At 42.3% G+C, this 14,817-nt stretch overlaps 1 protein-coding gene and 1 long non-coding RNA gene across 11 annotated transcripts in view; one reads left to right on the top strand and one right to left on the bottom strand.

Annotated features, from left to right (window-relative positions):
• The window catches only part of LOC126986080 (translation initiation factor IF-2-like), a 115,938-nt gene that overhangs the window by 62,524 nt on the left and 38,597 nt on the right, over positions 1 to 14,817 (top strand). For 2 of the 10 annotated variants that reach the window (XM_050841775.1, XM_050841774.1), the window contains exon 8: positions 6,594 to 7,110. The exons of 7 other annotated variants lie outside the window; for them this stretch is intronic. In XM_050841775.1, coding sequence (XP_050697732.1) covers positions 6,594 to 7,050 — 457 coding nt within the window. In that variant the 3' untranslated portion in view covers positions 7,051 to 7,110. Of the gene's footprint in view, positions 1 to 6,593; positions 7,111 to 14,817 lie in introns of those variants that run through there. One more of the 10 variants, XM_050841778.1, reaches the window with a different exon arrangement.
• On the bottom strand, positions 7,233 to 11,693 carry LOC126986083 (uncharacterized). Its single transcript, XR_007739270.1, has 3 exons — positions 11,071 to 11,693; positions 7,890 to 8,408; positions 7,233 to 7,725 (listed from the first exon to the last, which is right to left on the bottom strand). It is a non-coding gene; the product is annotated as an uncharacterized LOC126986083 (long non-coding RNA).

Below are 14,817 nucleotides of genomic sequence, written 5' to 3'. Positions count from 1 at the left end.
ACTCTCCTACTCTCTACCACAGTTTCTATTGCTCTCTAAATCATACTTGAAATAAGATACGAAATGGTAATTATGGAGATTGGCTCCACGACTTACGCCCCCATATTATATAATATATATATATATATATATATATATATATATATATATATATATATATATATATATATATATATATATATATATATATATATATATATATATATATATATATATATATATATATATATATATTTTTTTTTACGTTGTGGCCTATTGTGCTGGTAGGCTTCTTCCCGGTGGATCCTGATGGTCGGTCCAAGGGTTCTTCCCGGTGGGTCCTGATGGTCACCCCAGCCCGTTCTGGCGCAGGCAAGTGTTTATAGTGGTGCCATTTTGCATTGGATCATGCTTCCCTCCCGGAGCTCATCTTTAATCCTAGAATCTAGAGTCCGGGTTGATAGGTGGTCTTCTGGACAGCATGTGGGTAGCTTTAAGCCACTCGGCGGCGGCTGAAAAATCCCAGCTTGGTGGCACCGGTCGGGGATTGAACTCACGTCCTCCTGAACGCGGGGCCATCTTATTATCCATTCAGCCACCGCCTACCAAGGGATGCATATTTAAACTACTCCAACCGATCTTTAAATAACGAGGGGGCTTCGCACCCCATCAACACTGCTTTGTGACTGCAGCAGAAAATGCATAACTGGCAACTTAGGCCCGCGGGTAACAGTTGAGCAAGGCAGGACCTGGATCCCGTAGGAGGGCCCAGGAGTGTTTCGAGGAGGGGCACTAACTTTATACGGATTTTCGAATAGTCCGGCGGTCCTGGGTCCCTAACCCCCATACTATTTGAGGGACGACTGTAAAAAAAAAAAAATATATATATATATATATATATATATATATATATATATATATATATATATATATATATACACACACACACACACATACGCATACACAGTACCCTCCCGAATTTCATGCTTGCTTCGTTCCGAAGGTATAGCACTAAGCTTGAGGATCGCGAAACTTGAGGTATTGAAAACACTGAAAAACAGCCTATTTATTCAGACTCGTGGAGAAGCTGATGTTTTTTTTTCCTCCTTTACTCCGTTGTTATCTCAAAATACGTACCTTAATTGGCGGGGGGGGAGGGGGATATATATATATATATATATATATATATATAGATATATATATATATATATATAGATATATATATATATATATATATATATACAGGTAACTCTCGATTTATGCGAGTTTGGTTTACGCGTGTTTTAAATAACGCGGGGTCCAAAATCCAAATAAATGTTTAATTTACACGTTTTTTCACTTATACGCGATATTTGATGGAGTGGCCACCAGATGTCTCATGCAACTGGACTCACACGGCGCCGCGGCCACACAGCTGAGCTCAGTTCTTCCCGCGCGCCACTTGAACAACAATACCCAAGCTGCCACGCTACTCAACAATAGATGTGGGCAGGTACCGGTACTAACGGTACCAGCTATTTGGTACGGTACTGGTACCAGACTGCTCGGTACCGGTACCAATACTAGCCAGTCGCTCATGGTGTCCCTCATTTCATCCTCACACGAGTGAGGCTGAGACTGAGTGCCTGAGTGGATTTCTCGGTGATATGGATATTCTCTCTCTCTCTCTCTCTCTCTCTCTCTCTCCTGAATGAAGTGAATATTTATTTTTCGATAGAAACCTACCTCTTGTTTGATTTACATTGTTTTTGATTTACACGACCTCTTCAAGGACACAATACTCGCGTAAATCGAGAGTTACCTGTACATTATTTATAATAGATAATAATAATAATAATAATAATAATACAATAGTACCTCATGATACGAACTTAATTGGTTCATTTGGGCTGTTCGAATTGAGAATGTTCAAATTAGAAAACAATTTCTTACATTGAAATTAATGTAGAAAAAATTAATCCATTCCAAGCCCCAAAATCCTCATATTCTTTTAATATTTTTATGGGTTTATATTGTGCCCTGTCGCCAGATCACTCAAATATTGTCAACCAGATCTATATTGTCAACTAAATATTGCCAACACTTGTAAATGCATTTTGTGGGGCACCGTGGAGAAAGGACGTATGGTTGGCGAGCTCCCCACTGATCAGCTGATTGGCGCTGTTTCCAACGGGGCCTAGAGTAGTGTTTACAAAGGGCCTGGGTGATGTTCACTGTGGTACTCGTCTCCTATTATTGACCTGGTTGTAAGATGAAAGGGAGGGAGGATGATTTGGGGTGGAATACACCAAAGAGAAGAGGAATTGGATCACGAAGGAAGGAAAACGGACGAATAAGAAGAGTGCTGATGATGACAGTGATGATGAAAGGTATGCTGGTAGTTTCTATGGTTTTGTATTACAGAAGCCCCCTGCCGTTCATGGGTACACTCGGCCCTCAATTTAATGGACCCCGATTTAACGGGTTTCGGATTTAACGGACCACAAAATCTCAACGGACAAATACCCAGCAACAGACATTCTGTCCGTTGCCGGGTAGATTATTTCGGTGCGACACCGGCTTTAGAAATGTCAAAACCCTAAAATAATAACAATATCACACAAAGTGATTATTATTGTACTTTGTGTCTTAGGTGATGTCATTGATTGTTAAAGTAGGGAGCTGTCATTCAATTAAATTACGAATATTTTTTAATCATGAAACTAGCTTGATTATCTCAATCATATATATTTGGTACGTGTCTCTGATACAATGCATGATGTCATCAACAGCCAATCAGTTGAAAGGGGGCAGAGCTTAGCCAGAATGGGGGAGGGGCTTCTCGGTGCAAATTGGCCAAGTTAATTTGGACAGACTATACTTAGGCTGTGCCTGTCTTACGGCACCAACGCAGAACAGGTCAAAAGAAGAAGAACTATATACCTACGTTTTATTATTAGGTTTGTCGGTATCATTTTATGTTTTTGTAACAGTAATTCTATTGTATACCGGTATTTATCATATGTAAGTATTTTCAAGCAACGGACTTTTTCAAGCAACGGACCACCCTTCCCCCTGTTAATCCGTTAAATCGAGGGCCGAGTGTATTTGGTTCCGTGAGATTCCCGTGATCTGCAAATCCGCGATCGACGAGACTATAATCAAATAGGGAAAATAGGGTTTTGTTCTACCATCTCGATTGAATAAAAAAAATGTATTTCTAAGGCATTTCTAAGCATTGTTTTATACTTTTACATACACATAAATCACAAATTAAATTTGGACTGTAATAATTAAACACTCACTCTGTGGTTGGTTGTGGTGAGTGTGAGTGCGTAGGCGGTGGTGGTTGGCGGGCGAGTGGTGTTTTTGCGGTAGTTATCAGTTGGAAACTACGAAAAAATGCAATGCGATGAGTACGATAGTTTGGCAACACTGCGCATCAGTGTTTACCGTCTTGCACCCCGCCATCAAGTATTAGTAAATTCTCGTCTCTCCCCTTTGTGTTAATATTCATATGTACATCCATATACATCCAGTATATAATTAATTAATTTGAGTGTTTACTGGGCCCTTGGAAGGTCCATTTGTTGCTGTTCCCGACTGTACGCACGTACAAACTTTATACCCGTTACCCCTCTGCCACTGTTGCAAGCTCCGCCATGTTTGTTTATTCCTCAAAGCAGTAGCCTCGAGTCTCTAAGACGGACCAGTTTTGGCATGTCCCAGTAAGTATCAAGGATTTTAAATGTATAATATTGGGATTTATGGCTGTTTTCACAGTCACTTTTCTTTATTTTGATCGTTACCAATGAGCGGCGATCGCCGCTACAGTATTTCCATGTGAAACTGGCCGATGGGGTAGTGGCAGCTGCGGGGTTAGCCCCGCCCCGCACCTTGCCACACACTCTCAGCACCTCTTGTTTCCTCTGCAGCCACCGCTACCCCATCGGCCACTTTCACGTGGAAATACTGTAGCGGCGATCACAGCTCATAGGTAGCAATCAAAGCAAACAAAAGTGACTGTGAAAGCGGCACTTAGTAAGGATCAGACCGCATATACGCGAGTTTTCATCCGCGTTCAGCGGGGGGTGTCACAATTACCCTACCCGTGTATAAGTGAATCCGTGAATGGTGAGACCGCAAATGGTGGGGGGCTTCTGTATTTCCTTCTTCATTTCCGTACTATAACGCTTAAGCTTCCTACCACCACTAGCACTGTCACTTTTCACCTTCTTGGGAGCCATAATGACGGGTAATTCAAGAAAATATGCAAAAAATATCAAGAACAACAAAGAGTGACGTTCAAAGGAGGGGAGCGCAAGCGTGACTGAGAAAAGTGGCTTCCAGCGTTGCCAGGTCCACGTTTTTCCCGCGCAATTGGGCTGTTTTTCAAGAGAGTGTCCGGGAAAAAATGGCAGTCGCGGGCTGGCATATTTTGAGGCTGGACTCAGCAGTATCACATTCACCGACTTGGCTACACTGGTGGCTTCGTCTGCAGCCGATTCTTTGTGTTCAAATTGCGACGCACATTCAAATTGGAAGACAAAATTTGTTTGATAAACGTGTTCGAATTGGGAATTGTTCGAATTGGCGTTCGAATCATGAGGTACCACTGTATATATATATATATATATATATATATATATATATATATATATATATATATATATATATATATATATATATATATATATATATATATATATATATATATATATATATATATATATATATATAGTATATATATATATATATATACACATACATACATACATGCATACATACATACATACACAGTACCCTCTCGAGTTTCGCGCTTGCTTCATTCCCAAGGTATGGCGCTAAACTCGAGGATTGCGAAACTCGAGGTATTGAAATACATGAAAAAGTGCTTATTGATTCCAACCCGTGGAAAAAAAATACTTTTTTTTTTTCGACTTGACTCCCTTGTTATCACAGTTTTTTCGACTTTACTCCCTTGTTATCTCAAAATACGTACCTTGGTAATAGGCAGAAAATGGGAAGTGAGAACAGGTCGTTCTGAAGCCGCAGTTGAAGGCGGCTGCCTTACAATTGGCTGGCAGTTCTGAATACACGCTTGTGATCCACGTGGTGTTGTCTGCTAATGTAAGGGTGGTTGCTCGCAGTCACCCGTGGTAGTTGGACAAACCTGTAGCTTCTGGTAGTTTTGTGTGTTATGGTATAATCTTCTAACTCTTTCTGTTATATATCATCAAATCACTAACTCATGATTGACTTTTCAATGCCTATTGAAGGTAAACTGCCGCCGCAATCACAAAATAGCTCGCAGAGCTCAACTTGCTTACTGCTTCCATATTTACCTCACCGCTCACAAAGATCACAAGCGGACAAAAAAGAACAAATCCAGGCAAATTAACACTTTTAATGCTGTGTATTCCCACAGCACGCATGCATGGTGGACAGCAGAATGACTAATTTCAGCGGGAAGATATTTCTCGCAACACCAGCCAGTGTAGTGGACCTTCTTCTTCTTCTTTAGACCTGTAATGCTTTGTATCGCTTCCTAGGTCCTCCTTCTCCACACTCTTATACTTCACAACACGCACTCAGGGCCGCTTTCACAGTCATTTGTTTGTATTGATCGTTACCAATGGCAGTGATCGCTGCTCTAGTATTTCCACGTGAAACTGGCCGATGGGTAGTGATGTGATGTGATGGTGTTGGAGGTATTGCCTTTACAACGGCACTTCGTGGCGGCTGCGGGGTTAGTCTCGCCCTGCACCTCACCACACACTCTCAACACCTGTCGCTTTCTCTGCAGCCACCACTACCCCATAGGCCAATTTCATGTGGAAAACTATAGCGTTGATCGCTGCCATTGGTAATGATCAAAGCAAACAGTGACTGTGAAAGCGGCCCTTATTTACTTCACAGTGCGCACTTATACACTTCTCCCTGAACTTAGGTGTTTTTCTGTTCTTTTCTTTCCCTGATTTTGGTTTTCTATGCCCTTTTGCTATTTTCCTCTGTTACTTTTCACCGTCGCTGCCATGCATTACAGGTCAAAAGAAGAAGAAAAAGAGGAAAACAACACCGGGAGATCTACAATTTTCATAGACTCGAGAAAAAAAAAATTTGAACTGTGGTTCCCCAGCACGGGGTGTTCTCTTATCTTGTTAATCAAGTAGTAAACAAAGCAGCTCTGCCAATCCATTTTACGAGTCTCTTGGTGGGCCATCTTCCACTGCTCCTCACTCCTCAGCCACTGCTGTCGTCTGTTTGTTTACATGCAGCCGTTCGGTACCCACGTACCCACGCTCGTGCTCACAACCGTTTTCCATTCATATTGACAACCAACAACTCGCTCCTGGTTGGGCATACGGGCAACCGCAGTTGCCCATAGCCCCAATGGCTGGACACCGCCTTTTAAGGCAGCACGCATGACACCGACGGTAGGTAGACGTGACCCGAACATGTCAAAGCACCATGAAACTCGTGGCGGTAATGCGCGAAGGTCGTGATGGTAAGAATTTAGGACTAAGCGCTAAACTCAAGGATCGCGTAATTTGGATAGCGCAAAACTCGAGAGGGTACTGTGTATCCTTCCTGCTTTTCCATGCAATTTCCTTATTGTGATTCCATGCCCTCAGGAAGCTGCATGCCACTGAGGTAACCCTTCAAGAACAGCAGATTGATGTGGGCCATCAGGAGCAGCAGCAGCAGCAGATTGATGAACATCTTCAGCATCAACCAGAACAACTGTCTGAGACAAGCAACAATGAGATTTATTTTGACTCTGTGGACCCATGTAAGCCAAACAGTGTGCCTCCAGAAATATACGTGGGTGATCAATACATCAATAAGTACAATGTCAGTGAGTCTGCCAAGGAGCACAGTAAAGAAACAGGCCAATGGTTGTTGCAGGACAAACTCGAGACAGACTGTGCTGCATCTAAACAGGCCTACAAGAGGGAAAAGCGTAGGCTGAGGTTACTCCAAATGAAGGAGAAAATTAAGTTTAAGAGACTTGAGAAGAAAGCAAAAATTGACTACTGGAGAGCCAAAGCTGATTATTATAAGAGTAGAACAAAAGATGAGGAGCAATAAAGTGAGCAAATTGTTACTTCATTTTCTTCTTCTGATAAGGTCCAATAAAACTAGTTTCTATTGCTTGCTTCTATTCCCTTTATTTGTACTCCATTAGAGTAGGACCAACAAGTGATGAAAAAGTTGTCAGACGTGTTAGTTGTTCCCTGGAGGTGTCAGCAGTATGAGATTTTTTTTTTTTTTTTTTTTTTTTTTTTTTACAGCAGAGGAGTCCATTCAAGGGCATAAAGAAAAGGTAACAAATGTGGAAAAAAAGCTCGCTGCTCACTGCTCCTATAAAGAGTTAGAGGAGTGGCCGAAAGCTAGGTCAGTTTCAGGAGGAGAGGTGTCCTGATACCCTCCTTTTGAAAAAGTTCAAGTCGTAGGCAGGAGGAAATACAGATGAAGGAAGATTGTTCCAGAGTTTACCAGCGTGAGGGATGAAAGAGTGAAGATGCTGGTTAACTCTTGCATAAGGGATTTGGACAGTAAAGGGATGAGCTTGAGTAGAAAGTCGTGTGTGGCGAGGCTGCGGGAGTTGGGGAAGCATGCAGTTAGCAAGTTCAGAAGAGCAGTCAGCGTGGAAATATCGATAGAAGATAAAAAGAGAGGCTTGTTGTCCACATGCTCCACATGAAGATACAAGTGATGTTGGAATGACAGGGTTGACAGGTAACGTGAAGATTTCACTCCTCACTGAAAATATCATAAAAATGACGAACTTTACTTTAGAGTGCTAACCACTATGCCACTGCCTCCCCTAAATATGCATGCAATCACATTTCAAATATATATGAAATCAGACAATGATTATACTGTAGTAGCTCTGATAAATAGGGTATCAAACTGAAGGCACTTACTTGAAATGAAGTTTGGCAATATAATCCCAGAATGGGTGTGCATTGTGGGCAGCAGGAATGGCTGGATCTAGATGCAACTGTGCACCCTGATCTGCTTCACCTGCTTCTTCCATCGCATCCTCAACATTGTCGTCAGGCACAGGGATGTTCCAAGCCTCACAAATGTGAAGCACTGTACAGACATTTATCATCTTGCACGTCTTTTCTGGGCTGAGATGCACTTCACTACGCAAGACATGATATCTTCTTTTAACCTGGTAGTAGCAATGGGCCAAATTTGTGGCTTTACCGTGTAGCAGCGACGGGCCAAATTTCTGCCATGATTTAAACCCCCCAAAATAGATGATACGTAATCTGATTACAAATGCTTTGATATATATTATGAAATGGTTTGTGTGAGGGGTGATTTTTTCTCATTTTTCTCGCTTGGAGGGACCATTAAGAAACATGATCTCCGCTGCTACCGGGTTAAGTTGTCCAATGCCTCGTTCCACAATGCTGCGTGCCTTCCTATGAACTCTGAAAAATGGGAAAAAGAAACGATATACTTTTATTTATATTTACCTCTATCTATCTATCTATCTATCTATCTACCCATGATCAGTGATTAGAACCTGAATCAAACATAACAGAAGAACAACAATGTAGCAATGTATGTGTAGTACAGGTAACTCAATTTATGCGAGTATTGCGTCCTTGAACAATGAAATCAAACAAGAGGTAGATTTCTGTTGAAAAATAAATATTCACTTCATTCAGTGGGGAGAGAGAGAGAGAGAGAGAGAGAGAGAGAGAGAGAGAGAGAATATCCATGTCACCAAGATATCCACTCAGGCACTCAGTTTCAGCCTCACTCGTGTGAGGAAGAAATGAGGGACACCATGAGCAGCTGGCTAGTATTGGTACCGGTACCGAGCAGTCTGGTACCGGTACCGTACCGTATAGCTGGTACCGTTAGTACCGGTACTGGTACCGGTACCTGCCCACCCCTATTGAGAAGCGTGGCAGCATGGGTACTGTATTGTTGTTCAAGTGGCGCGCGGGAAGAACTGAGCTCAGCTGTGTGGCTGCGGCGCCGTGTGAGTCCAGTTGCATGAGACATATGGTGGCCATTCCATAAAATATCACGTATAAGTGGAAAAAACATGTAAATTAAACATTTACATGGATTTTGGACCCCGCGTTATTTCAAAAACGTGTAAACCAAATTCGCGTAAATTGAGAGTTACCTGTACATTAAAATATATTGTTGTTTCTTTCCTACACAAATATCTGCAAAAAATATTTATTCTTGTCAGTCAGGTTAAACGAAAATGTCTGAGACAATTTGTTATTTAGTTAGGTTTAGTAAGTTCAAGTAAGCGTAGTCTTTAAAATTTTCTCCTAGCAATTTTGGTTAACCCTTGGAGTACGGGTGGCGATATATTTCTCTGGATGGTGTGCACGGGGAAAATTTAGACATTTAAAGGAGGTGGAAATGGTGTCTTTCTTCTTTGCAATAATTGTATATTCATGTAGTATATATGGTGGTGTAATAAAACTTCTCTCCTAATAATAATGAAAAAGTTATGACAGCTGAAAATATTGTGCATTTTCTCGTGGCCGTGACGCATCGCGTGGAAGCACCCCACACACACACACACACACACACACACACACACACACACACACACACTCTCTCTCTCTCTCTCTCTCTCTCTCTCTCTCCCTTGCCCCTCCCTCCTCTGTCAATGTCACTACCGTAGCAGTCATCAGAGTCACTGTCACTTTGATTCACCCGCGCTCTACTTCCGCCCGGAGCAGAGGAACTGCTTGACGTGTCACGAGACATGACAGATGTATTCCGAACAAAAGTGGAAAATGATCTGTGGCCTTCGGTAGGCTGCGCGCTGGAGACGAATAAGAGTGTGTACGGATGCCAGATGCCTCCACCATTCTTCTGAGTCAAGAACTGGCGGTATATTTTAGGGATGTACCGATACCAAAATTTTGACCGATACCGATACCAATACCCCAATATTTGACCGATACCAATACCGATACCGATACCTGCGCACTGATTTTTTTTTATACAACAATTCCAGCGGCTAAAGGGCAACATCAAATGTTAAGAAAAAAAAATAAATACTCATTGCTCCACCATAGAAGAGAAGAAAGCAAGGGAGGAGGCGCCTCGTGAGGTCTAGTTGACTCAGCTAGGTTAGCTTTACCATAATTGCCGTACATTTTGGCAGAAGACTGTGAAGAAATCCCCAGACCTTGGCAGCGTACCCCGTTGCGGGGTGCCTGTCTGACTGACTGAGGTAGGCAAATGAGGCGAGTGGAGGGGCTCCGCCAATCCTGCGCCGAAGCTACTAAACCTGTATTGTACGCGTCTGCGGTACCAAAGGCTATACTGTATACCAAGTATCATATATTTGTATTCAAAGTAATATGAATCTTATCATTTAAAGTGATGAAAATTAAATCGCGAGAAATTCCAAACTATGTAGTATCATGATACTAGATAATTACACTTTTCTAATATTTTTTCAACAATTTAGAAAACCCAATTTCTGTTGAACAAAATTATTTGCAACAAGTGACATGCGACGTACAAAACTCCTTCAAGTATTGGTAGAATCGGCAGAAAATCAGCCGATACCGATACCGATACTCTTAAAATGTGCCGATGCCACCAATACCGATACCAATACCTATACATCGGTCCATCCCTGGTATATTTGAAACGTAGGGAGCGTAGAGTGTGATGATTATATATATGATCCCCATACGGGTGGGGCGTGTGGTAGCGCACTTATATATACGATCGCCGTAATCTAAGGGTCAATGTAGCATCATAAAAAAATAATTTTAACTTTGGAGAAATGATTTGCCTGGAGAAAACTGAAAAAATTCTAACCCTGAACAGACTCAACCTACCTAACTCTAAATATCAAATTGTCTAAGTAAGTTGTATTCACTATGTTGTGTTAGGTTAGGTTGACTGGATACATTAGGTAAAGCTTGGTTAGGTTAGGCTGGCTTCTTTTCCCTGGTAAGAAATATTTCCTATAGTATATATTAGGTACCTACTCTTTATTTATTTTTCCCTGTGTATACACTACTTTGCAAAGTAAGTGGACAGTGCTCAGCTTGATTTTCATTACATATCTATTTCGTGTATCATCAATAAACTTACCTGTTATAATTGGTCTGTGCAGCAGTTGGAGGGTTCAGGTATGGATGGGGTCAGGAGCCAGTGCTGGCAGGGATAACCACTGTCCCCAAGGAGGTAGCATCCTGCAGGTACATGTTTTTCCTCAAACATGAATTTTAGTCCTGACTCATCCAATATTCTTGCATCATGGACTGAGCCAGGCCACCTTGACACAATGTCAAGAATTCTGTAATGAACATCAAACACTACCTGCACATTTATGGTATGATGACGTTTTCTGTTCACATATAAATGCTTATTGACATGAGGAACCACAGTTCTTATATGAGTACCATCAATCACTCCCACACCACCGGAAAACTGGGTTGCCTGCGTAAACTCCGCCTGTCTTTGCTGCACTTCACGTTGAGTGTGAGGAAATTCCACAAACTGGCAGAGTACTTCCGGATCGGCCGGTGCATCTATTGTCTGTGAGATTGCACGGCTGATAGTAGGCTGTGTTGTTCCGAAATCATCACAACTGCACTGTTGCATTTTTCCTGTGGCTAAATATCTTAGTGTGATTGCCACCCTGGTCTCGGGGCCTAAGGTCTATTTCTTCCCATTTTACTTTGCAGCTTGTCTCTCACTGAGTCACTCACTGCTATTATACCAGCACGATCCAATCTGAATCTTTTGAGTAGTTCAGCATTGTTGTATTCAGCAAAAATATCCCTTCTTTCCCTGTAGGTACGCCACCGACGTTGTTGTTGTGCCGCCATCCTGCTAACAGTTGTTTGCTCCGCGATAAAAGTATTCCCTGCCGCTGTTACCCTAACAGTGCTGTTAAGGCCTTCACAAGCTTTGTGAATATCTGTTAGCTCTTAACAGGAAAATGTTAAGGCTAACAGGACTATGTTTGTCTTTAATGTATTGCAAACAACTATACACTACCCATATACAATCACACACACACACACACACACACACACACACACATACAGTTTGCAGTGTGTGTGTCTGTGTGAGGAGGGTGTGAGGGGCCAGCCGCCGCCACATACGTGAAGCAGATGCGTCACAGAATCTAACAGGAACCCACCCCGCTGGCCCACTCACCTCACCGTATAGGAAAGGTATGGGGAATGGGACAGGTCGTACTGTTCACCTACAACATGAAACATGTATAGCAATCACTATAGACAATGAACAATATCACAATGCACATACAGTGTGCTATGTGGGGTGTGAATTTGTATGTGTGTGCGCTCTGCCAATGCTAGGCTGAGGACTGGGGTGCGTTTGAGAGAGCGAGTTTGGACGTCTCGGGAGGAAAGACATCCTGGAACCCTCTATCAAACGCTTTTGTGTGCCTCTCAGTTAAAGTAAACTAGGCCTCGTCATTACTATGGTAACAGCATCTCACTCGCAGCAAAATGGCATACGCTGATCTTCCTGGCGATGTTTAACATGCATTACTAACTGTCCTGGCTGATAAACTCCTTACAACAAAAGATGAAAAGGAAGCTGCAGTTATGGTGGCACAGAGAGGTGAAATGCAATGGAAGCACTTCTATGGGTTTGTTTGCGCCGCCATATTTGCTGATGACGCCATCACAGCACGAAGGCGCTTCGCCTCTCAAAGCCGGTAGCCAGCAGACGTGTAGAGTTGGCAACTCGTGCTGCAGTGTCACGCATTTGAGAGCACTTGGGACGTTCCGAGAGTCCCAATTCCCTCTCTCAAATGCAGCTGGACTGGGGGTTGATGAGTGAGGAGAGTGTGAGGGGCCAGCCGCCGCTGCATACGTGAAGTAGATACGTCACAGAATCTCACAGGAACCCACCCCGTTTGCCCGCTCACCTCACCGTTCAGGAAAAAAGATACTGGGAACGGGACAGGTACTGCTGTTCACCTACAATACCAAATAATTGATTTGCAGTTATAGTTCATCTAATCTTAAATACAGTAAACCCTCGATATAACGGAGCCGCTTATAACGGATTTCGGATACAATGGACAAGGTCAGATGGTCAGAATATCTTTTGAACCAACCGAGCCCAGTAACTACAATAACATCTGCTGGCCACCTTGCCCTCCTCCCTGTATCTGCTGTCCCATCCCTGGGTTACTTTATCATTTTTTACACTCAATGAAGTATTTTCCTCCTTGTGGTTCCCATTTAAATGAAGAACGTATTTACACCACAAGAAAATGTTATGCATTAATCCAAGATGTAAATGTGATGGAAAACAGCAAGTGTTTGTGAGTGTTGGTACTGACACAGCTTAAGGGGGTCTAAGCATTGCCTCTATGAGTTCCCAGTATCTTCCTTAACCCTTTCACGTACCAAAAGCTTAATAAGTTTCTCTTTCCACTGTGACGTCCGTGCTCTCTAGGGGGCCTCGCGGAATGGTCTGACCGTGCGGCGAAATTTTTTATCATGTTATCGATTTCACCCACGAGTATTCTTTTTTTCTGGCATTATCATATATCATTGGTTTTGGGAGAGATTATTCTGCCTTATTAAAGAAAAAAAATCTTCAGAAATGCAAATAAATAGCAAAGTTTACAGACTCTGAAATTTTTTTAAAATGGAGGCAACTAAACCATGGGCAATTATTGCTTCAAATACAACAGCACGAGGGAGTTGACAATTAGTTTATTTTATAAGTCTAGCTTGGATCTTTGATGCAAAAAAAAAAAAAAAAAAAAAAGCCTCATTTCTGAAAGATACTTTATTTTTGGCGAATTTTTAAATGTTTTTGGCGCAGTTCGAGTCAAAAGCTCAGATGTAGACAAGTCCATTTTGACTCGAATTACGTTGTGGTGTGTGAAAGGGTTAATGCTTCTGGAGTAATGAATTAAAGATAAAAAACATAAATGACTGCAACTTAACTGTTTGCAAGGGCGAAGGCATAAGTACATACTGAACACTTCCTTAACCCTTAAAGCGCGGGCTTGTTTTGCCGTGCCTGTCCTCCCACGCAGGCATGATCAGGCAAAAACATACCTCACTTCAACCTTTCATACCTTCACTCCTACTTAACTCACGTAACTGAATGAAGTATCATTCTAAAGTACAAACCCTTAACTGTCGTTTGACATTAAGTTGAAGACTATATGACCATTGGTAGAGCAAGTACGCAATATTGAAGTAGGATCACTGAAAGCACATTGTTATAGTCAGTTTTCCACGGCTAGTGGACTTCCCTTCTATGATTTAGTAATAAAAAGCATAACTTTTATACAGTTTATGTGAAACACACCCAAAAAACTCAGCTTCCAGGCCTTCCTGATGCCCCTGATGGGTGCTGAGGTCAAAGGGCCCCCATCTTGTGGATGAAATTCCCTGGAGGGTGAGAAGAGGTGGGATGTCTAGCGGACATCTTCTCAAAGCTAAGACAAGGCATACACTCACCAATAATTACTCAAGGGAGCATGGATGGGTATTGTTTGAAAGAAAACCACATGCTTACCCTACTTCACCACAAACAAATTAAATTTGACGGCGCGCTATGTAACTCAATAAATGCCGTCGACTATTGTCGACACCTGAGGGTTGAGCCCAGGCACCAGCTGTCGACTATTGTCGACACCCCCGCTTTAAGGGTTAAGGGGATATGCGACACCTGGGGGGTGGGGGGGGGGCATCAAAACATACCATCTGTCTTATACTCAGCTGTCACCTTCTTCAACACTAAACATCCTCGGTCTATCCTTAACTCAAAATCTCAACTGGAAACTTCATATCTCCTCTCTCGCTAAATTAGCTTCCTCGAGGTTGGGCTTTC

This window comes from Eriocheir sinensis, chromosome 61, assembly GCF_024679095.1.
Source record: "Eriocheir sinensis breed Jianghai 21 chromosome 61, ASM2467909v1, whole genome shotgun sequence".
NCBI classification, from domain to species: domain Eukaryota; kingdom Metazoa; phylum Arthropoda; class Malacostraca; order Decapoda; family Varunidae; genus Eriocheir; species Eriocheir sinensis.
The sequence above is the reverse complement of the archived record's forward strand: the minus strand, read 5'-3'. Positions and strand labels throughout refer to the sequence as shown.